The sequence below is a fragment of the Typopeltis vanoorti genome, chromosome 22, assembly GCF_054136105.1.
Source record: "Typopeltis vanoorti isolate ZY-2024b chromosome 22, IOZ_Tvanoo_1.0, whole genome shotgun sequence".
In the NCBI taxonomy this organism is placed as follows: Eukaryota; Metazoa; Arthropoda; class Arachnida; order Uropygi; family Thelyphonidae; genus Typopeltis; species Typopeltis vanoorti.
The window spans coordinates 53025073-53051231 of record NC_143570.1 but is presented as its reverse complement, the minus strand read 5'-3'; the positions used below and the strand labels follow the sequence as shown (position 1 = coordinate 53051231).

The 26159-nt window shown below is 36.6% G+C and overlaps 1 protein-coding gene across 8 annotated transcripts in view; it reads left to right on the top strand.

Annotated features, from left to right (window-relative positions):
• The window catches only part of LOC150094422 (tyrosine-protein phosphatase Lar-like), a 1380317-nt gene that overhangs the window by 1164867 nt on the left and 189291 nt on the right, over positions 1 to 26159 (top strand). For all 8 annotated transcript variants that reach the window (XM_090412197.1, XM_090412199.1, XM_090412204.1 and 5 more), the window contains one exon: positions 11972 to 12189. In XM_090412197.1, the coding sequence (XP_090268323.1) occupies positions 11972 to 12189 (218 nt within the window). The remainder of the gene's footprint in view (positions 1 to 11971; positions 12190 to 26159) is intronic.

Below are 26159 nucleotides of genomic sequence, written 5' to 3'. Positions count from 1 at the left end.
TCATCCTTATTCTTATAGAAAGGCTTAGACGTTGGTTATACATGCTTACTAAATGACTTAAGGAAATTACAACATACAATAGAATATACATTAAAATATTTCTGATAATGATCCAGATCGAATGTGGGATCCGCCACCTTCCAAACCACATCACCAATAATATTAGACTGGATGTAGTTTGTGTTCTCTCCAAAGCAAGACTTCCAAAAACCAACATATCTAATCAGGAATATAAAGCTCTGCAGGAAATGAGGAAGAACAAAGAAATAATAATCACGAAAGCAGATAAAGGAAATGCCACCATAGTACTCAACCAAACGGACTACACAGGTAAGCTTAAGGCTCTGTTATTAGATCGGACTACTTACCTCCCCATTGAATACAATCCCACCAACTCACAAATTAGAAAACTCCACAGGCTCCTTAAGAACGTCACTTCTTGGCCTGTAGAAGTTACCAACAAATTAAAACCATATAACTCTATATACCCCCCCCCCCCGTATATATGGACTCCCAAAAATACATAAAAAAAAATTGCCATTACGTCCCATAGCAGATGGCATTGATTCCCCCACATACAAATTAGCTAAACATTTGGCCAAAGTGCTCACACACTATACTGGCAACACACCATCACACATAAAAAATACTCAGCCCACTTCAAAGCTAGTATAGAAAATCTTACACTCCACCATACCGACATAATGGTCAGTTTTGATGCCTCCTCCTTATTTCACAAATGTCCCACTCAAAGAATCCTTAGAGCTAATCCAAGCTAAATTTCCTCCCGATATCTCAGCCCTATTTCAGTTCACAATGAATTCAGGCTATTTCATTTGGCAGGAAAAATTCTACAAACAAATAGAGGGGACAGCCATGGGTTCACCACTCTCCCCACCCTTGGCCAACTTCTTTATGGAGACCTTTGAAGAGAAAGCCTTAAACTCTGCCCCACAAAGACCAACCATATGGCTTTGCTATGTAGATGATGTGTTCGCTATTTGGCCACATGGCTCTGATACACTCCTCTCCTTCTTAACACACTTAAACAACCAACACCCCATAATCAAGTTCACCCTGGAAAAAGAGGAAAACAACAGCCTCCCTTTTCTAGACACACTAGTCACCTGCCAGCCTGATTGGAACCTTGGTTTTCTCGGTTTATAGAAAACCCAATAAGGCAGATACATTCACTAACAATCCCACCATCCCCTTCACAATAATATGGAGTTGTTAAGACGCTATACAACAGGGCTAAACTAATCCGTTCAAAAGACAATGCCCTGACCAATGAACTAAACGACATCCTCAACACTTTCTCAGCCAATGGCTAAAAAAAAAAATCCAAAAAATATTGAAACCAGTAAACCACAACTCCCTCCCCTTCACAACAAGGATTACTCTAAATTCATCATCTTTCTCTACATCCGAGGCACCTCGGAAAAAATTACCAAAATCTTAAAAAAACATGACTTGACCTCTTGTTACAGACCATATAGAAAATTGGCATCCCTTATCTGCTCTGCTAAAGACTAACCACTCCCCTTAGACCTACCTGGTGTATACCAGGTCCCTTGCAGCTGTAAGTTGTCCTACTTTGGCCAAATAGGCAGGACAGTGAATATCAGAATTTCAGAACACAAGGACTACATCCGGTTTTACCAGTATAGCCACTCTGGTTTTGCAGACCATGTTCTGGATACACGCCACAGATTTGATATTTGAATTCTTTCATATTTGAATTTGCTACACTGTAGCAAATTCAAATATGAAAGACTGTTCATGGAATCAGCCTCAGCTCTAAGAAACATGCCAAACCTCAACAAGTTTGATTGCATGAGACTGCCCCAAATTTGGGAGGCTTACATCAGGAGACCTTCAGCCCAACGGCCAAGAATACCTACATAGCTCGCTAGGGGGCACCATCAGGACTTTTAGGAAAACCATAGCTACTTCGCTTCGTTCTCATTTACTGTGTTTAGTGTCTGCATGCACATATCTTTATTGTAAGTTCCTTTTGAAGATGGCAACGTGACATTGCCAAAATATCGGAAATATATTAAAGTTTATTTTAATGTATATTCTATTGTATGTTGTAATTTCCTTAAGTCATTTAGTAATCATCTTTATGCACATGGTATTCCTTCCACATCATCCGTTTCTTTTTTTTCAGTACATTACACGAAGTGAGAAAACAAGGGATTGCCTTGTTCTTTATCCTTACCATTCTGTTGAATTGTGCACTTCACAATTCACTACAAGCAGAAAATAAAAAATATAATGCCATCATCATCATCAACTTCCAGGAAACAGAGACAATGCTAGAGGTGAATATTAACAAGCTTGCAAAAACTGTCAGGGTCACTACTTCAGATCCATGTGCACATATTAAGATGGAACAAACTCCTTGTGCTTGCTTAATGTGACATGTAACATGCCAGCAAGTAGATCTTAACTCATAACTGCTGTAAATAGTAAATTCAAAGGTGTACTCCATCTCCATCATGTGTACAAGTGAGCCCGGATCTTACCTTTGGCTAGCAGGAACAGGGTCGCCAATTACATCGTCAAATGGAGGGAAAATATCAAAATGATGATGAGTATAGAGCATTGATAATAAACAAGGAATGCTGGTGTGAAAAACAAGTCTACTAACAGTCACCCTGTTAACTCTGAAATTTCATAGGGAATGACCCAAGTGGTCAACAGCCAACCTTAAAGAGCCTTCCAGATCCACTTTACAAACACAGTGGTTTCAGTTCCAACTTCATTAATGTATATTACTACCACCAGCCTTCAAAACCTCACCTGCTTTACCTAACCAGAAAATTAAATTGCAATTTCATCAAGCACTGCTCATCTGAACTTTCCTAATTACACACTCATTCCAACTGAAAAGTAGACATTTTTGTATGTTTGCTTTGATATTTCATGTCAAAGAGTATCTAACTTAGAGAATTTTCTGATTTTGACCTCCTCTGGCCAAAAATCTCTCTACCACATTATACAAACTTTCTAAATTCATCTGCTGTCTTTATTACACTCCTAATCCCACCAGCCACTCCAAAATTTTTCTCCCCTCTAAATCTCAATTTTCTTCATAAGGTTCGGAATGGTTTCCTGACAGTGAGGTCATCTTCCTCAGGGATTTTAATGTTCATAACACTGCCTTTCTTCTTCCAACTACACAGATCAGGCAAGTAGAGATGCTGAGACATTTGTTGTAACTAATTACCTTATGCAAATAGTTCACATGCCCAGTTGAATACCTGATAACCCTAAGCACTCTCCAAACACCTTGAATTTAATTTTTACTGGTGACCTTTCCAAGTACACTGTAACATTCACAGTGTACATGGAAAGATCATCCTGCACCTCTTTCTTATTAGTAACCTTTCCATATACACTGTGAATGTTACTTGTTCTTCAGGTAATTTAAACGTAATCTAGTACAATCTCTTACTCCATGCACATAGCTGCTCCTACCAGCATGAACTGCTGGTGAGAATGTTGTATGGCATTACCCACAGAAAAACCAACCTCCTGGCTTCTTACTTTTCCCCTAATTCCTGCATGGATGACTCTGGCAAATGTTCCCAACCATTCCAAACACTCACCACACAATGCCCACCTTGATCTTTTGTCAGAAAGAAAGAAGAATTTCATCCAAATTAGATAAAAAGAACTCTCCTGACCTTATGTAAATGATCACCAGTATGGATTCTGCCACTGTTGATCAACACGGATCTGCTTACCTAGATTGTTGAGCTTTGGACAGATTCCATGGAAAAATTTGGCAAGTTTCAGGTGGTCGCTCCTAATATCTCCAAGGCTTTAGACCCCCATCTAAAGCCTTGGAGATATTAGGACAAAAGCACAAAGATCTATTAAGTAAGAGTTCTCATTATTTGACTTGGCTTGTCCCATCACCTCTGTAACTGGATTGTCAGATTTTTGACTGGACACACACTATGTGTAATGGTTGAGGGTTCCTTATCTTATAACTATGCAACTCATACTAAAGTTCCACAGGACTGTTCTCTCACCCACCTGTCTTTTATATTTCAGTGAGCTACTCCAGTTGACTACAACCCAATGCACCTCTTTGCTGATGCCAGCACACTACACTCTTCTCCTCACCATTCAGCTACTAAATTCTGATCTCCAAATCATTTTTCACTGGGGTTCAAACATCAACATCATCAGTTACATCAGTCTTGGGACTGGTAGCTCAGCAGCAATTTCCTCCATTCCGCTCTGTCATTGGCTTTCTTCTTAACCTCCTGGTAACTCCTCAAACCCGTGCTATCTTTGACTTGGTCAAGAAAGCTTTTCCTTGGTCTGCCTCTTCTTCTTTTCCCCTCTATTTTGCCTTCAGTTATACTTTTCACAAGTCCATCATGTCGAAGTATATGTCGAAACCACCTATCCCTTCTCATTTTGATCGATTTTATTAGAGTTCTTGTTTCGTGTATCTCTCTCAGGACTTGTTGGTTTGATTTTTTTTCTGTCCATTTTATTTTGTTCATGCGATGCAAGCACCACATTTCAAAAGCTTCCAATCTTCTTACATCTTCTCTGCCTAGAATCCAGGTTTCACATCCATACAGTGCAATGCTCCATATCAATGTCTTTACTAATTTTTTTTTTTCAATTGTAGGTTGAGGTTTCCTGTTAAAATGCTTTTCATCTTGGAGAATTGGGCTTTTGCATTGTTTATTCTTGATGTTATGTCTTCTCTTGTTCTGCCATCTTCTGTTATTAGGCTACCTAAATATTTAAAGCTTTTCACTTGTTTTATTTGTTTCCCGCTGATGTCTATATGCTCTGTATTGATAGGGATTTTGCTAAAATAAGACTAAAATAACAATTATTTTAGTCTTATCTGTGTTGATTTTCATTTTATATTTTTTAAGGTTATTTAATAATTCTAGCATTGTTTTTAACGTTCTTCTGTTTTCTGCTACAAGGGCTATGTCATCAGCAAATCTTATACACGACTTGCTCACCATTTATCTTTATGCCACTATTTATTTTATCTTTAGTTTCCTGAATGGCCTTTTCAATATATAAATTAAATAAAAGTGGTGAAAGTATACATCCTTGTCTTACTCCTCTCCTAATATTTATTATTTTCTCCTTATCATTGGTTTTAATCTGTCCATTTTGATTTTTGTAAATTTGATAAATTATTTTCCTATCCCTCAAATCTATGCCGATATTAGTTAGACAATTTAGGAGTATTTGCTGGTTTAATTTATCAAACGCTTTCTCTAAATCAAGGAAGCAAATGCAAGTATTTTGACTAAGGTCTAATCTTCTCTCTATTATTGTTCTTAAACAGAGTATTGCCTCTCTTGTTCCTTTATTCTTTCTGAATCCAAATTGGTCTTCATCCAATAGACAATCTATTTTTGAATAAATTCTATTTTGAATAATTTTTAGCAGAATTTTGCTAACATGTGAGATTAAAGCTATTGTTCTAAATTCACTGCATTTGTTTGCATTATTCTTTTTTGGTATTGGTATTATGGTTGATTTCATAAACTCCTTTGGTATTTCTCCTCCATCATAGATTTGGGCTATTAATTGATGTAGTAAGGTTTTTGTCTCATCACCTAGATTTTGTAGCAGTTCTATAGGAATATTGTCTACGCCTGGACTTTTTCCCTTACTCATTTCAGATAGTGTTTTATCAAATTCTTCTCACATTATTGGGGGTCCTAGATTATCTTCATTTTGATTTTCTATGCTAATATCAACATCAAGTTCGTCGCCATTATAGAGTTTTTCAAGATAATTCTTCCATTCCATTAATATATCCTCAGATTCTATTAGTAATTTTCCATTTTCATCTTTGATGGCATTGTTTTTGCTGTTCTTATTAAATTTGAAAGTCAGTTTGTTAATTTCTTTATAGGCTTTCTCTATGTTTTCTTTTTTAAATAATTCATCTATGTTATTACACTGTTCTTCCAGGTATTCTTTTTTGGCTTGTCTACATTTTCTTGTAATTTGATTTTTAAGATATTTGTATTTGGCCACATCTTCTTTAACAGCAATTTTATATTTTCTTCTTTCATCCATAAGGCCAAGTATTTCATCTGTTATCCAATGTTTTCTTCTTTTTTTTTCTGCATTTTTCAATAATTGATTTGATGAATTTGTAATTAACTCTTTAATCATAGTCCATTGTAACTGGTAATTAGTTTATGGAATTAACAACGCATATAAAGTATATTAATAAAGATAACTTTAATCAATAACTTCTATATTTCGGCAACGTCACGTTGCCATCTTCAGGAACATAAAGATATGGTATGTGCATGCAGGCACTAACAAAAGTAAATGAGGAAGAAAGCAAGAAACTAATATTGTTCCTAAAGTCCTAATGGTGCCCTCTGGTGGGCTAATTTGGTTGACTTGGCAGTTGGGCTGAAGTTCTCAAAATTGAAGTCTCCCAAATTTGGGGTAGTTTCATGCACCCAAATTTGTTGAAGTTAGGAACATTTTTTAGAGCTGCTGAAGATTCCTTGAATAATCTCTCATATTTAAACTTGCTGCAGTGTATTATTTTTGTTTTCTTCCAATAAATTCTATGGTGGGTATCTAAGGCATGGTCTGCCAGCCCAGAGCGGCTGTACTGGTGAAACCAGATGTAGTCTTTGTGTTCTGAAATCCTGATATTTGTTGTTCTGCCTGTTTGGCCAAAGTAGGGCAATTTGCAGCTGCAAGGGACCTGATATACACCAGGTAGGTCTAGGGGAAGTGGTTGGTCTTTGGTAGAGCGGATAAGGGATGCCAACTTTTTATATGGTCTGTAACAGGAAGTAAGGTCATATTTTCTGAGGATATTGGTTATTTTCTCAGAGGTGCCCTGGATGTAGGGGATGGTGATAGATTTGGTGTAATCTTTGACCTTATTATAAAAATATATAAAAATATGACCTTACTTCCTGTTACAGACCATATAAAAAGTTGTCATCCCTTATCCGCTCTACCAAAGACCAACCACTTCCCCTAGACCTACCTGGTGTATATCAGGTCCCTTGCAGCTGCAAATTGCCCTACTTTGGCCAAACAGGCAGAACAACAAATATCAGGATTTCAGAACACAAAGACTACATCCGGTTTCACCAGTACAGCCGCTCTGGGCTGGCAGACCATGCCTTAGATACCCACCATAGAATTTATTGGAAGAAAACAAAAATAATACACTGCAGCAAGTTTAAATACGAGAGATTATTCAAGGAATCTTCAGCAGCTCTAAAAAACGTTCCTAACCTCAACAAATTTGGGTGCATGAAACTATCCCAAATTTGGGAGACTTACATTTTGAGAACTTCAGCCCAACTGCCAAGTCAACCAAATTAGCCCACCAGAGGGCACCATTAGGACTTTAGGAACAATATTAGTTTCTTGCTTTCTTCCTCATTTGCTTTTGTTAGTGCCTGCATGCACATACCATATCTTTATGTTCCTGAAGATGGCAACGTGACGTTGCAGAAATATAGAAGTTATTTATTAAAGTTATCTTTATTAATATACTTTATATGCGTTGTTAATTCCGTAAACTAATTACCAGTTATGTATGACCAACGTATAAGCCTTGCTACTAGAACATATTCCATTGGTTTTCAATATTATTCTGACTATTTATGTTTTCTGGAATGTTATGATCAGTTGCCTCTTGGTATCCTTTCTTTACTCTTTAATTTTTCAAGGTTCCATCTTATTGGTTTGTATCTTTGGATTTGTTTCTTATGTTTCAGTTCTGTTTTCATTAAGACAAGGTTATGGTCACTACTAATGTCGGCACCTGGATAGCTTTTGCAATTTTTTATTTGGTTTTTGTATCTTTTCTTGACCAATATATAATCTATTTGATATCTATTTGAATCCCCAGGCACTTTCCAGGTGTATCTTCTTCTTTTTGGATCTTGAAATAGTGTATTTGCTATAACTAACTGTTTTTGTGTACAAAATTCTGTTAATTACTTTCCTCTTTCATTCCTACATCCAAGACCAAATCTTCCTGAAACATTATCATTGCTCTTTTCTCCCACTGTAGCATTCCAATCTCCCATTATTATTGTATTGTCTCTATCTTTAAAGCTGCTCCAGATTTCTTCTATTTGTTCATAAATTCCTTCTATTTCTTCATTGCTATGTTGGCATGTAGACCATTATAATATTGAGGTTTACTGGTTCATTTTGAATGCTTATCGCCATGATTCTGTCACTATAGTTAATTATTGTAGTGATTAACTTTCCAACTTTTTTATGAAGCATTATTGCAACACCTGACCTGCCCTTCTTTTGTCCTGAATATATTATCCGAAATTCTCCACTCCAGAAATCACCCTGTCCCTCCCATCTCATCTCACTAATGCCCAGAATGTCTATTTCAAGTCTTTCCATTTCTCTTTTCACATTTTCTATTTTACCTGGTCCTAGCAGTGTTCTTGCATTCTGTAAAAAGAACCTTTTCTTATAATCTTATGCTTGACAACAACTATATCTGTATGCAGGATGATACCTCTCTTCTGGGGATTACTCTATCATCCACTCTCTTTTGGCATAAACACATAACAACTGTTGCTTCCTTAGTGCCAAAAAAAAAGTATGATTTCTCTTTTGCTCAAGGTGTACTTTACCTCAGAAAAATTTATATCAAATTTCCAAATTTTGATACAAATCCTAAATTTGCCCAACCATTGAATAATGTTCTTGCATTTGGGATTCCCCTAAGAGCACCCTAAAAATACCTGACTCACTGCAGAAGAGAGGCATTAATTACACATCTCTCACCAGTTCACTCCACCCACTTTCACACAAGTATTCAGTTTCTGCTTCTTGTATCTTCTGTAAATACAATAACAGCCAATCTTCATCTGAACTGGCACCAGTAATTCCTCTTCTCTCTCTCTCTCTCTCTCTGTTAAATTCATTAAAACATGTCCAATAACTACTCAACACGCCTTCACAGTTCAACTCCAAACTTACAGAACAGATTTCTCTTCCTCCTCATTTATTCCCTCTACTGCCATCCTATGAAACAGTCCCCCATCTTATGTGTTTTCCACAGAAATGCAATTCACACCTCTTCAAAAAACTAAATGTAAATAACTTCTCACCCATCCATATTTCTAACATACCATAGGTTACTCAATCTATTGTATGGTATTATTATTAAAAAAAAAAATTTTTCCTCGAATTTATGTAAGAGTATGGTTAACAAGAGCGTGAAGATCACATTATTTTTGTTGGAGGGTGGTGAATGAGCAGAATATGTTTCCAGAGGCAGTTCTCATTTCATCAATGAATGAATTAAGTTATAGAGAGATGTAGGTATTGTGTGAAGAATAATTACTATGGGCCTCTCTTGCAATGAGTCTTTGACTGCATGGATAATAATTTTCTCTTTGATGATCAGCACATTAAATGGGAGTTATGTTTTAGCAATTGACCTGCATGCAACAAAGTGCAAAATACATTGGACAAGGAAAATGCATATTCAGGTATATTTATATTTTTCAGGTTTCCAAATTTACTTTGATTTGTAAATTAGTAAAGGTATGAGTTACATTAAAAAAAAAAAAATCAAGTTGAATAGGAGATTGACTATCTGATTATTATAAGCAAGTTGTGTATGTGTTCCAGGCCATTGAACACCAATGGCCCTGATAAATATCTTCTCTTGATATCATTAACATGATATCAAGAGAAGTTTCAGTGGGGATAGGCAGTTTTTTGCAGTGTTGCCTTATAAGTTTGAATACACTGTTTTAATGGTAAGTGGGTTGAGTCTCCTATTGAATTCATGTTAGGGGCTTCATGGAGTGAAACATCACCGAGAAAAGATTAAAAATATTATTTAGTTCTTCCAATATCTTGTCTCATCACAGTTACTGTGATGGAATGTGGTGGGGGTTTTTTTCAATTGATTCTATGAGCCATATCTAAAGCATGGTCCACAAGGCCTGTCTGACCATAGTCTGCTTTTTTTTTTTTTTTGAGTGTTTATAGTATGCCAATTTACAAGAACAGGCACTTTATATACTCCAGGCACAGAGAGAAGGGAAGGAACTGATGTATAGCAGAAAGTAGCAAGCTTTTGGTGGGGCTTGAAGCTGTGCAAAGATTGTATTTGTTTAAGACTGGCTATCTTTTCTAAGTGCCTTGAACATAGGAGATGATGATAGCATTACTGAAAGCTTTCTGAAGAGAAGGTTGAGGATTAGGGGAAGAATTGATTATTTTTATGATACCATGGGAACTATAACCATTAGATAAGAAAGTGTGGTGTATATGATTATTCTATTAAGCCTCTAACATGAGTTTCTCCCAGCACTTAAGCCTTAACACACATCTCCTGTTGAATGTTCTGAAGTGTAAGGTTTTGAAATTTGGTAGCCAAGGATGGAATACAGAATATACCTTTGATGTGGGAACTTTTGAAGAGGTGAAAGTGATATGGGATTTGAAATGGTGTTGGACAGTGCTGTGGAGTTTAGGGATATTTCTAAAATTATGGAGCCATCCCAACAGATTCTTGCAACAGATGCAATAGGACTTTGACATGCAGAAGTAATGTGTTGTTTTCGTTGAATAAAGCCTTGATGAAGCCTCATATAGTTTGTAATGTACAAATCTAGTTGTTTGGTGTGCACAGGGATAAGGATACATTGAACACGGTGCAGATAAAGTTCAAAAAGGTGTCAGGTTTCTGGATTGTTTTATTTTATTTTTTAATTTTTAATTTTTTTAAGGATTTTTTTTCCATCTTTGTCAATTTCATATATTTGTAATTTATTTATTTTTTACATAGAAGGTACTATGCGTGAGCTGAAGGTACTATGCTTGAAGAATGATTGGTGAGTGAAATACATTGTGTAAGAGGATGGTGACCAGAAACATGAGTTTAAGGCACTATTCAGGAAGCTTTGTTCATACTAGTAGGGAAACCTTCCACAATTATTGACTCCATGAATATCTAATGCTAATAATAGTAATAATAACAGTCCATATATCTTCACCACCACTATCTCCGCAGCCTGGTTTTGCCCTTCCTAGGAAGATTTGGTCATCTATCAACAGGATCAGAACTAACCAGGGTAGATGTGGCTACCTACTGCATAAATGGAGACTATCAGACCACCGTTATTGTGACTGTTCCCCTGTGGCCCAGACGATTACTCATATTGTGAATGACTGCCTGATTTCATGGTGGTGGCCTCCAGGACAACCACACGTTGACAGATTAGACCCTGGATTGGCTTTCTGGTCTGGACATTGACCTGCAGCTGCTTTTGCCATAAGAATAAATAAATAAATAAACCACTATCCCCACTGACAGGATTATAAAAATTCTGTGATCACTGATGGCATTCAAATATTGTCATCAGTGTAGAGTAGTTAAGAAGGTTAAAAAAATAAATAAATAAAATTACAAATCCAGCAAATATTTTGTATGACATTGGTTCTTTTTCATATTTTGACAGCATCTCCATCAGAATTGGAACCATATTAGATAAAAAAAATATACATATATAATTAATGCCAGAGACCACAAATTTCTCAGTGGACATAGTATCTCCCATCTGTATTTCATTTAAAAAAAAAAAAAAGCAAAGCTATTCTAATCAGGTATTTAATGCTCCCTGCCACTAGGGAGGGATAAAAAAAATAAAAAAAAAGTAAGGAGAAAACTGTATATGTGAAAGCATTTATACAATTTCTCCTTTGAAATAAGAAAATAAAATAAAAGTCAAGGCTCTCAAAACGCTATTGAAAAAAAGGGGTGTTTGCAAAAGAGTTACTATTATTATTTTATTGGAATATGTTTCCCCAAGTATACATACAAGCAACGTGTTTATTGTATAATAATCATGTATATAATTGCATATCTTCAACTTTACTCATTTTACGGTAATTTTAGCTTTAATCAGATTTTACTACTTTTCTTTAGAGCTTATACACTAGTAGTCCTTTCTCAGATGGACTGAGTTTAGACATGTCAGCAGCACCAGGTCATCCTGTGGTGGGGATTAGGGATAAAACTGATCATCCTGATATCTCACAGATTGATAGTAGTGCAGACGAGGCTGGAGTTCTGTGGATTGTTGGACCTGTTGTTGCAATTTTAGTTATTCCATTGTGTGCTATTGTTCTTATTTTGATTCGCAGGTAAGCATTATGAATTCACCAAGATTTATGGTTTATAGACAAATATAAATGTGTTAAAAAAAACTGCCTTTGACTCTTACTATGGTGAATTTGTAAGGGCCACAGGAATAATTTGTTATAGTAAAAAAATAGTAAGATCAGTTTATTGGAGTTTATTAGAGACCAAAGTTCTCTAGCATAATACTACTAATAAAAATCAGTTTTCATTAGTAGTATTATGATAGAGAACTTTGGTCAGACTTTTTTTTTAGTTTGTTATTATAGCAAATGAGAATGTGGTGAGAGTTAACTTATTCAGGGCACAATAAATGTTTTATATTAAACTTCTATCTCTTACAAATATGAAATCCTTAATATTAACTAAAATATATCTTTAGATAAGAACAACGCCATAGGTATTCACTGTATTGCCAACTAGTCATTATTTTTAACTTCTGAACCAGCATTACTTGCATTGAAAATGCACTAAAATGATTTTTTATTATTATTATGTGACGCCTCCATGGAGTCCAAGGACTCATCGTGGGAGGGTATACTACTCCACTTCACTAAATACATCTCATCCTCTCCACTACTACTTAATTCTCCAATTATGACACTACTACTATCAATGGCATCTATTGTCCATCACCACCAACAACAGTATTTTTTCTGTAAATTGCATGTGTTCCGAAGGCTGATTTGTCTGTAGGTAGGATGAAAAACCCAAGGTTCCGGGAGAAAAAACCCTGCTACCACCGTATCAGATCAGCTAACTCAACTTCAACTGAAAAAGCCCGTATAAGGATTCTCCTCTTCACTATGAGAATCGAATATCCAGGTCTTTTTCAATCGAAGGGTGCAATGTTCTGCTATTCTTCCAATTGCACTATGATGGCTACAGATTACATTTACTTGCAGAATTAATTGAGAATATGTCTAGAATATCTTGAACCAATTTCTAACTGCCATTAATCCTGCATTCTGCTAAGCTTTAGATGTTAATAACATTTTCAGCCCCCCACCCCTGCACACGTGTTGGCTGAAACAAGCCTCAAATGACATGTTTCAGTCAAGTAATTTTATTTTTTTTCTAAAGCTAATTACAGTTATGAAAAGCAATCCTATTACCATATTCTTCTGTCTCTCATCAGTTGTACATTCTGTATACTTCGCTACATTTTTTTTTTTTTTTTTTTTTTAAGTAAAAACACATTTCTTGTAAGAAAATCCATTCTACCTCTGTATGAATGTAACTAAACTTCATTGAAAGCTCTTACATTATAGTGAGTTTCAAAGAAGGTACTTTCCTTGAAACTCGTGAAACATGGCTTTCTCTATGTCCTGTGGGGGTGAGAAGTTTGAAAGTTTAGGTGAAGAATGGTGGAGATTTTCTTTTATTTGCCTTTAAGGCTGTTTTAATAGTCTGATTTTGACCTATCCTCCTAGACCTAATTATCATGTTTCTCCCAGTATTGGATCTACAACACCCATGCACTGGTGATTACTCTGCCATAAAGTTTTTTATGTGAAGGCACTGCTTCAGGCTGTTTTGTCTGTTTGTCAGTATCACATTCCTTTTAATTAAACACACACACATGCATGTGTGTATGTAATATATATATATATATATATATATTTTTTTTTTTATTATTCTGAGTTTTCTCTCTGATTATCAGCTAAACAACTCTCATTTACACAAAAATTCTTTGATTCTATTATTAGATCCACTGTTCTTGCACTGGGAATGTTATTGCCTCAGAAATTCTATAAATTCATTTCCCTTATTATTATTATTACTACGTAACACCTCCAAGGAGTCCAAAGACTCATCAAGGGAGGGCACCTACTCTACAATTTTGTCTCCACCACTCAATCCACCAACTACAGCGAACCACATCATCTACACCAACGGCATCTACTGCCTGCCAACACCACTTCCACAGACAATCACAAACATCGATGCCAGTGGTGGAATTCAAACCCACAGCCTTTAGGCTAAAGAGCAAATATGCTAACCCCTTGGCACACAGGCCGGCAAATATGTTTGGCATTTTGCACATAGGTTTTACTAAATCAATCCATTTCTTATGCATTTGATAGTCAGAGAAGTATTTGAAATGGGTAGAATGCTTTCATTCAAATATACTGAGACATTGTCAAGCTTTCATTTAAGTAATATTTCACAAGCGAAGATGATGTCATCTGCAGCTCTTTTTTGAATCCTCCTGAAAAAGCTAACTAGACCAAGGCCTGGTCGGCCGAGTGGGTAGCATACTCACTCTCCAACCAACAGGTTGTGGGTTTCAATCTTACTATGGTGGACATCTGTAAAAGCTGCTCTAAGAGCTTATGCAGCTCCTTAAGTTTATAAGGTTTGTCTTTTTTGGAAGAAAAAAAAAATTCAAATGTAAAAAATGTTAAATCAATATGCAATGTATGCCACATGTTCACATCTTTCAGCTTATTGTGATATGAGGTTTCATATGCTTTAATTTAAAACCTGGTTATTAGCATACTTTTTTGTGGTTGCATCATGACAAGGTAAATAATTCACCAATTCAAAAAAATTATCCTTAACTGCTAAAATTTAAATAACAAAAATTGCTCATATGTTCCAAAATTCACACAAGTCTTTGTGTACTCTGTTAGTGCCACCTCTTGATGGAGTATTGCATGACCATAAAATATTTTCGGGCATCTTTTTTTTGCACTTTGATTCTACACACACGATACATCTTGCACAAGTAGAGATGAAAAATTGAAGATTTGTTCTTTATGAACAATTATTTTTATTTATTATTATTTGACACCTCCAGGGAGTCCAAAGACTCATCAAGGGAGGTCACCTGCTCTACAACTCTGTCTTCACCACTCAATCCACCAACTGACCACAACTACACCAATGCCATCTACTGCTGACCACCACTAGTATTTCCACAGACAGTCACAAACATCCATGCTCACGATGGGATTTGAACCCGCAGCCTTTTGGCTGGAGAGCAGATATGCTAACCACTCTGCCAGCCAGGCTTGGTAAACAGAAGTATACTCTGACAGGGATGGGATTAGAAACAGAAATACATAAAAAGTGGTTCAAAATGTGTAGGCTTAAAATAAAACAGGTGGACACTACTTCATATCTATTAAGTAGTGTCCACCAATGGACAAATCATGAGTTCAGTGCTTTACTCCCAAATACATACTTGTCTGACATGTAGAATCAAATTTTACTTGTTTCAACTTAAATCATGCCTCAGAATATTCAAGGAGATTCGACCAAGATTTTTAATGCATTCCAAAAATTATTATTATTATTATTATTATTACGGGCGACTCCAGGGAGTCCTTAGACTCATCGAGGGAGGCCCTAAACATCATGTCTACACAACTATACGATATTCTCACAGTATCTATCATACCTTGCCTTGAACTCACTCACCATCATAGCACCCACAACAGACTCTGGCAGCTTATTCCACTCATTTACCACTCTAAAAGTGAAGAACCCAGCTCTAACACCCTTGCTAACCACACTCTTTCCCAGCTTCCATAGGTGTCCCCTAGTTCTCCCACCACCAGTCCTGATCTCAAAAATATCCTCTGAATTAATCCTATAGAAACCCTTTAGCAATTTGTATGTCTCAATCATATCTCCCCCTTTTCCGCCTATCAACTAATTTCTGCAACCCACAAATCTTCAACCTCTTCTCAAAAGTTCATTCCATAGACTTGCTATCATCTCGGTCATTTGCCTCTGGATCCTCTCCACCTCCTCCCCATCAAGAAGTAACCTAGGTGACCAAATCTGGACACAGTAGTCGAGATGAGGTCTTATCAAGGCTCGCTATATAGGTACAATAACTTGCTTGTCTCTGCTCTTCAAAGTATTTTTCAACAACCAAGTGAGTCGATGAGCTGATTTAGCCACTTTTGCAATGTGCCCCCTAAACTTCATCTCCCTATCCACCAACACTCCCAAATCCCTGGCCTCATCAATCTCCTGGAGTACATTTCCACCACTGCAGTGCAGAATGATATCACAGCAAGCAAGCAGCCACTGTACTTTCTTGTGTCACTAGACTCTGAAACAGGAACAGCTGCAGCCATGTTTGGTCTCCAGATTTCTTGCACTATCGTATGGCTGACCCATTCATAGTACAAGCATGCACTGTAGGTCTCCAAATTTCATAAACAAGCCATAAAAAAAATAAAAAAATAAAAAACATTCTTGTCTATTGGATTTACATCCAGTGGTGAGTACAAAGTAGGCTTGAGGTTCCTTTTTTATTATTTATATCAACAACAAAGAGGGAACTCAGTTCTGTATGAAGCATGAAATAACTTTTTTTCAGAATCTCTTGGAGAGCTTAATTCATTCAATAAGAAGAATATGTTGGATAACAAGCTTTAAAGAATGGCCTACTTATGAAGTAATGAACTTAATCACTCTTATATATATATATAAGAGTGATTAAGTAAGCAGCCACTGTGTCACTAGACTCTGAAACAGGTTCTTTCTGCTTGCTTTCTCCATAATGATAGTCCTACTTATATCCATAATGTAATCATCTATGCAGTTTGTAATCATTTCCACATGAGTTTCACTCACAGATCCAACTATGTAGTTTTTCCTATTTATCTCTAACTTACACTAATCAGCCTCAAATCCATTGCCTATATTACACATATTGCTACCATACCACCATTTGTATCTCATGATGAGTGTAATATAGAATTAGATGATATAAATGTTTCTTAAGCACAACTGTTGGGACTGCATCACGACCAAAAACCTTTATGGTATTTGGATTGCTTAAGAGTTTTCTAATGACTTTGACAGAAGTACTACAGAAGGATCATATGATGCAATGTTCTAGGTAAAAGGTTAATTTGCCTATCATCTGTTTATGAGTGAGATGAAAATAATGATAGTACAGGAGGTGAGCACTATCTTTCCATGATGTTGCAGTGTTACCATTTGTGTAGATGTGTGGAGTGATGGTTAAGCAGCACAAGGTGTAAGGGAAGCAGTGTGTGTTGAAGTTAGTATTACACTTCATGTCTACTTATGCCAGAAGTATTTGGAACAAGGTGAGCAGTTTTTGGCATTGGTAGCTAAACTTTGCAGACGTTATAGGTATTAGTGCACTTGATTGACTGAGAATGATATAATCACTGGGATGGAATGCAAAGGAATCTTCAGAGAGGACAGAAAAAACAGAATGGGGAAGGGGAGTGGCTAATGATAACAGAAGAATTGAAGCCAGAAAGAATAAAAGTACACAAGGAACAGAGATGCAGAGAGAGAAAAAATGTAGAATGCACACATTTCCAAATTGGTATGATAATTGCAGGCCAAATAATTATTATTTTTGTTATTATCCTTAGACCACATGGAATCAAAGAGTCATCTAGGAGGTTCCTTTTTCAATCATCATACCGTGCCTTAAACACAATGAAATTCTCTGTAGACATCACACACTCAAGCAAGGCATTTAAATCATTCACAACCCTGCATGCAAAAAACTTGCTTCTCGCTCCCTTGTTTACATCCTCTTTATACAGCTTCCATGGATGAGCTCTTGTTCACCCCCCCCGATCTCTCACCATTTTATGAAAAACCTCTTCAACATTGACCCTCTAACAACCCCTGACCAATATGTACATCTCTATCATATCACCCCCTCTTCCTCCTATTATTAGAATCTGTAAATTACATCTTCTCAAACTTTTCTCATATTCAACATTCCAGAGAACAGAAACAGCCTTAATCAGTTGCCACTTGACCCTTTCCAGCATCTCTTCATCCTTTTGAAAACCAGGTGACCAAATCTGTGCACAGTAATGCATGTGTGGCCTAATCAAGGCCGTATACAATGGAACAAAAATCTCCTTCTACAAGTCAGTTTCCTCCACATCATTCCCAGAATTCAGTGCATTGTCCTCTAAATTTTGGCAATGTGTCCTTTAAATTTTAGATCCTTATCCACCATCACCACAAGATCTCTTATTTATTCCACCTCCAACAATATATCCCCACCAAGTGCAAATCCTACATCCCATCTTTGTTTCCCAAATTTGAAAACCTTACATTTTGCAACATTGAACTTGCATCCCCCACTCCCATACCCATTAACTTAATCTATTCAGGTCTTCTTGTAAGACCACAACATCAGCTCTACTCTTCATAGTTCATCCCAACTTTGCATCTTCTGCAAACATCTGAATATCCCCATCCAAATCTTCCCCAACAGCAATTGTCCTGAAACAGATCCCTGAGACACACACCACTAATGACTTTCCTCTTCTGGGATATTGCTCCCCATACACAACTTGCTGATACCCTATCAGATAGCCAGTCTTTAATCCAGTGCACTAGTCTAATATCCAACTATCTGCTCTAATTTTACTATCAACTTATCGTGCGATAATCTATCAAAAGCATTTTCAAAATTTAAGTATACTATTGCATATCCATTTCCTTTGTCCAATGAAGCCATCACCTTATTGCAGTAAGTAAGTAGATTACTAAAACATGACCTCCATGCTGTCTGTCAATGATAAAACCTCTCTTGTCAACCCAATTCTGGATCCTGATTCTTACCAGCCTCAATTAATGCAACAATTTCATTTGCATTGTTTCTTACACTTCTAGCATTTGTATACAAACATAACAGCTGATTCCTGGATCTATAACAAGTTTCACTGATACCACTTATTAGATCTGACTTCTCTATACTTAACTCGAGCCATTTCCTTTTCTCCTTATTCAGATCCAACTGTTTTCCCTTGATCTGAGGTCATCCCCTTCCCTTTTTGTCTACATCGCATTCACATCCTCTTGGAGTATGAATATAGCACCTCCGTAGCGCAATTGGAAGAACGACGGTACATTGCGCCCTTTGATTGGAATAGGCCTAAGTTCGATTCTCGTCACGACGGGAGGAATCGTTATCTGGACAATTTTTAATCGAAGGTGAATTAGCCGATCTCATACGGAGGTAGCAGGGTTTTTTCTTCTGGAAACTCGGGTTTTTCATCCTGCATACAGACAAATCGGCCCTTCAGAACACACGCAATTTACAGACATAGAATTCCAGTTGTGGTGAAGGTGGGAAGTAGATGGTGTTGATGAAAATGATTTGTAGTAGAGATTCGGTGTAGTGGTTGAGACAGTTGTAGGTGTCCTCCCCGCAATGAGTTTTCGGACTCCTTGGAAGTGTCAGGAATAATAATAATAATCTTTCTTACTCTGTGTTCCCCTGTCCAACCTGAGTCTCCCCGTTTTTCTGTTTGTCTTACACAGTTGTTCTCTCATTATCTGTACTCATGCTACCCACTTCTTCATTCATAACCATTACTTCAATCTTTTCTTCTCTCCCTCTCTTTCACATTACTTCTTACTTGATCAGATACGTTCTCTGCACTCGTTTCTCTATCTTCCAGCAGCAGTAGTCTCTCGAAATCACTCACACTAAAGCCATTCAAATGCAATCCATCACTCAAAGTTCAACTCGTTCTTCAAATTCATTCCACACATTAACAAACTGCACTCCTTTACCCTTGCACATTTTTGTTAACATATCATTCACAATCTTTGCTGTCCACCTCATTTCTTCACTGTCATACCTGGGCAACACACTGACTTCCTTTCCTGTCACACTATTATCTTTAATCCTTCTCAACAACCTCCTGATATCTTACATGTTCATTCTCCATCAAGTCATTTATCCCTATTACTACTACCTACTCTTTTTGCTTGCTTACTTCTCATATCCAACATGTCAATCACTCTATTCACTTTACCTACAGGTAAATAAACCTTATATCTCCTCTCATTTACCACACATCTAATAATTGAATCCCCATTGCGGGTCTTTCATTACCTTTACGTGCTAGTATCATTCATTTTCATCATTTTCACTCTTCCATACATATCTTGAATTCTCTTACTTTCACTCTGCATCTGTTTCGTCTCTTGCCACGTCTTAACCAACTCAGCTTTCAAATCTTATATCACATTTTCACTCTCTCAATTTTATCTCCAGCCATACACTCTTTTACACTGTCAGCTCTGCTTACCTTTAATTGCACTTTGTTTTTCAACTTCCTCTGCATTCGTATTGCTTTCATCGTTCTTGATGGAAGTTGTTTTCCACTTGGTTATGCTACGAATTATGTATTTGGTTTAATCCTTTATCCAAGTGTAAGCAAACAAAGTTTGCGCCTGAAGTAATTTCAGGACCAGGGCAACTCGTGGCAAAGGTGGTATGACTTCACATCACTTGCCTTAGTATCCCATAATTCAAAGCACATATCCTTGCATTTATAATACTATGCATTAAGGGAAGGGTCACTACCCAGACCGGTTTTGACCTTTATTGAGGTCTCATGGGTGGCATTATGGAATACTAAGACAAGTGATGTGAAGTCATACCACCTTTGCCACGATTTGCCCCAGTCCTGAAATTGCTTCAGGCGCAAACTATATTTGCTTATACTTGGATAAAGGATTAAACCAAATACATAATTCATCATTCTTACCATCAATTGCTTAGTTTCATGAGATTGCTCATTCACTTTTTCGAACTTTCTTAATCAATTTTTTGCTGTTCTATTATGCTGTCCCTCTTTGCTATCAGATGAACACTTATCCTCCTCATGGCATTCTCGCTACTAACACTTTCAGTTACCAGTACATTACCACTCATCAAGTCTTCATTCATGTCACACTTTGCACACACCCTCCTTCCATTTGCCTTAAATATCCATAATTTATCTATGTAATTGAACGAATACATATAGCACACCTCGCATTTCATGAAAAGACTGGAATCAAAATTAAATTCCCGTGAAAACAAAGCTGCCATCACCTTAAAAGTCACATACATCTCTATTATCCGACCCATAATGGAATATCCTTCGCCTATCTGGATGCAAACATCACAAACCAGTTTAGACAAGCTTATAAAACTTCAGAAAAATGCAGGTAGAATCATATGTGGACTAAGGAATACAACTCTTGGAAAAACAGCAGAATTCAAATCCAACCTTGTTCCTTTAAAAATTAGGTGGCATTTTCTTACTAAATTTGTAGAAATAAGAGCCAACCTTACACATCATAGAACAAGTGAACTTTTTAAAAAGTGGCAACCAACAAACAGAATAAAGAAAAAATCAACAAAAGCATTTCCTCCAAATCAAGACAGGAAAAATATAGTTATTAATTTTGAAATAGGGAAATATCAGGAAAAAAGCCTAGAAAACTCTGAAATTTGATCATTAGCTCTTTCGAAAATAATGGAATATGGACCTGACTCAATAAAGATCTACACAGATGGCTCCAAAAATCCAGATGCAAATTCTGGGAGTGGCTTACTCATCTGTGGTTCTCAAAATATAGAACTAAAAACAACAAACAGTACAGAATGCAACTCATACCATGCAGAATTAATAGCCATAACACAGAACTGTAATATTTGGATAAACAAAACCCAAAGGAATTTATGTTTATCACAGCTTCCTTAGCAGCCCTTCAAGCTATTAAGAACTGCTACACTGGCCATCAAGAAATACTTAGAGACATAGCAAAAAACATAAACGAACTACATATTGAATCCAAAATAATTTTCCAATGGATCCATCCAAGGAATGATATGATTGCAAAAATGTGCAAAGAAAGAGGTCTGAAATTTTTTAATGTCTGTAGTGTGTTCAAAGTCAAAAGACAGCTGTATGCAAGAGATGGATTACATCTGAACATGGAAGGTCACACGCAATTGAAGAAGTAACTGTTTTCTGAACAAGTTGAAGTAACTGGGCAGGGAAACAAATTGAAAAGGTCAAGTGTAAGAGGGAGAAACTTATTCAGTGATTGTATATTTGTTGATCCTTATACCTGGAATAAATTGCAGAACAGAGTGGATAAAAATCGGCATGGGACTACTGAAATTAGTGACACGTATATCAGTTCTAAAGCTGGTACAAGAACTAAAGGGAATCTGCAATTTTTGTATAATAATGCAAGAAGCATTTGAAATAAGAGGGAAGAATTTTTGGCATTTGTTAGTGCAATCTCACCAAAAGTTGTAGGCATTAGTGAAACTTGGCTGTCAGCAGAAGATGTGGTTACTGGAATTGAATGTGATGGGTACAGTATTTTCAGGGAGGATAGAGAAGATAGAACAGGAGAAGGAGGTACTGTTGATGATAGCTGATGAGCTGCAACCAAAGAAAGTAGAATATCAAGAGGATAGACATGTGAATGATAGTTCATTTAAGGTAGTCTGCTGTGAAATAGTGACCGATGCAACCAAATATACAGTCGGTTGCTGCTGTAGGCCAGGGGATACAGGGAGTGATATTGAATTCATGCATCAGCAAATTAGTGAAATGAGTGCAGAGTTCGTGATTATTATGGGAGATTTTAATTATGGTGATATCAATTGGAAGGAGGAAATATCATGTGGCGAAAAGGAAATGGAATTTATATATCTTCTAAGAGATAATTACTTGAAACAGCACATAGCTGAAGGGACACATTGTGTGAGAGTGTTGGACTTGGTCATTGGTTCAGAGGACATATGCATAAGGTGTTCTCGTTACCTCCAATTGGTGAAAGCGATCATCTGGTATTGACTTGGGAGGTTGCAAAATTTGTGGATTTCTAACTTAAGAAGGGGTACATACGGAACTACAGGTTAGGTAATTATAACAAGCTTTGGAGTGAGCAGTCCCATGGCAGAACATATTGCAGTGAAAAGATGTTAGCAGTGCATGGGATAAAATCTGTGTGTATCTGAGGTAGGCATTAGATGGATGAGTAGTAATATCAAGCTTGATCTGCAAAAAAAGAAAATGTTATGGAATTTTTACATGGAGAAAGGCTATCAGTACACCTATGAGCAGTACAAGGCTCAAGCTAGGAAGGTTACTAGCATAGTAAGAAAAGCTAAATCATATGACAAGACCTTAGTCAAGGAGATCAAGTGTAATCCCAAAGAGTTCTTCCACTACGTGGCAAGTATAAGGAAGAATGACTTCGGAAGGATAACTTTAGTGGGTGCTGATGGTATTGAGGTGACCATTTCAGAATTACCGAGTGATCACTTTTCAAAAGTCTTATCACCAAGTGAGGATATCTCTGTACCTGTAGCAATAACTAATGTGAGAATTGAAGATAATAAATCAGAAGTATTTAGTATATTGCAGAATTTAAATGCAAACACTGCTGTAGGTTTCGATGGAATATCAGTTCAGGTGATGCTTGAAGGTGCAAAGGAATTGTCAACCTTTCTTACTCAGTTATTTAACCTAAGTTTGAACTCTGGTATGGTCCCTAGGGAGTGGAAAGAAGGCAAAGTAGTTCCTTTGCGTAAATATGGCTCTAAACCTGGGTAGTTAATTACAGACCAATCACCATCTTGGGAGTGGTGGTAAAAGTATTGGATAAATTGGTTAAAGACAGAATTCAAGAATGGGTGGATCAGAATATGATACTCTATAGGGGCCACCATGGTTTTGTTAAAGTTCGAGCCTGCCTTAGGAATTTATTAACTTTTTATATGAGAATTACATCTGCGTTGGACAAAGAAAATGGCTACACAGTGGTACTTCTGGATTTTGCTGAGGCTTTTGACAGACGGGGATGGATTCTAAACTGGTGATATGGATAAGAGAATGGCTCAGGGAGAGATACCAGAAAGTTGTATGGAGGAGCAGAGTCCAGGATGAGGCAGGTGACCAGTGGTGTGCTTGGGCCATTATTGTTTAATGTGTACATAAATGATATAGAAAATGGCTTAAAGGGAGATATTCATTTGTTTGTTGATGATGCAAAGTGGGGATAGTGCAATAAAAAAATCAAGCTGATGTTGAGAATTTAAATAAGAATGATTTAAATAATCTTGCAAAATGGACAAAAGGTAATGGATGTCAGTTCAATGTGGATTATGCATTTTGGAATTAAAAGATTACCAGTTGTGTATTACATTGATAAAATGGTACTCCAAGAGATTGATGAGGCTAGGGACTTGTGGATTATAGAGTTGGTTGATAGTTGGAGAAGAGGGGATATGATAACAACATTTAAATTACTAAAAGGTTTTTATAAAATTGATGCAGGGGAAATATTTCAGCTGTGTGATAGTGATGGAAGAACAAGAGGTCATCCCTGGATATTAAGGAAAAGTGTGGTTAACAAGGGTGTGAGAATGAGGTTTGTCGTCTGGAGGGTGGTGAATGAGTGGAATGCATTGCCTGACTCATTCGTGAGTTCTTCGTCTGTAAATGAATTCAATAAGAGATATGATAGATATTGTTTTGATAGTTTGGGTCTCCCACGATGAGTCTACTGACTCCATGGAGATACCCGTAATAATAATAATAATAATAATAATGTGGGATTAAATGGAAATGAAACTGCAGATGAAGTAGCAAAAATGACTGCAACATCAACTGATACCACAGATTTTGATTTTTTTAAAACTACTCAAAAAGAAAGCATAAAAAGGATGATTCTCCAGGACATGACTCACCACTAGTATTCAGCAGAAAAGCCAGGAGCTGCCATCAACTTCAGGTTTAATTGCTGTGTCACTACCATGATCTCTCACCTCAAGACCGGCCACACACAAGACCAATCAAGTGTTTAGCAATAGCATAAAAGTCTTCCCCATCTGCAAAATCTGTAACATTGAGGAAGCGTCACCAACGCACTTACTAAATTGTATGAATAGTTCTAAATGTGAACTTTATAACAACCCAGAAAAGGTGCTGCATAAAAATAAATGAATTTTACCTCTATGATCTGGTGTAATAATACCATGGAATAAAAAAATAATAATAATAAAATAAAGAAAAAAACATTTCACCAAACCTCTACTCTACCCTCTTCATCTACATCAATGCCATCTACTGCCCGCCACCACTTTTTTTTTTTTTTTTGTCTGTAAATTGCATGTGTTCTGAAGGGCCAATTTGTCTGTATGCAGAATGAAAAACCCAAGTTTCTGGATGAAAAAACTCTACTACCTCCATATGAGATCAGCTAACTCACCTTCAATTAAAAAAAAATCCATATAAAGATTCCTCCCGTCATAACGAGAATCAAACTTTGGCCTTTTTCCAATCGAATGGGGGCAATGTATTGTCATTCTTCTTATTGCACTACAGAGGCGCTAATAGTTATGAGAGAGAGAGCTGATGAGGCCAAAAGAAATTCCTAAAGAGGTCTTTCACTATGTGACAAGTAAAGAAAGGAATGACTTTAAATTTGCGTGATACAATTTAGAGATAACTGATTTTGATAACTTGCATTGACTATCAATACTAGTAAAATAAACAAACAAATTACTCCTTCACTCAATATTTCAGCCAAAACCATGTTTACAAGAGCCTGAAAAGATTGAGCTGAATTCTGTACACCTTCAGGCATTCTGGTTAGCTCATATTTAGCCCATGGTGTTGTAGAATCAAATAATGTCTGTCTTCTTTCTTCAGAGGAATCCATTAGTATCCAATATTCACAAATCTAACTTTGAGAATATAGAGGCTCCTTCAAGAGATGCCAGTATCTCTTCAGTGTTAAAAAGGAAGAAGTTTATAGGCTCTGTAAAACAAATCTGAGCTCTGGTTTCTCTAACAAAAGATATGGACTCTTCTATAAACGTTTTGAAATGTCAATAATTCCTGCATGAGTTGCTTAAACTTTTCAGCATACTTAAGTGGTGTCTGATATTGCTCACAAAAATTGGGTTATCTGAATTAAGTTTAACAGAATGCTCCACCACATTTGTTTCTGAAAAATTTGAATACCAGATATACCAAATTTCTTAAATAACCTCCATAAAAAGTTTGAGACAATATCTGTATCTTCTTCAGAAAAAATATTGATTAGTCTTCTCTCAACAAGAGCTTCACCTATATTCTTAGTTGTATGAGATGAAGTATTATCTTTTTCGATAATACAAATCTCTTGTGAATATGAA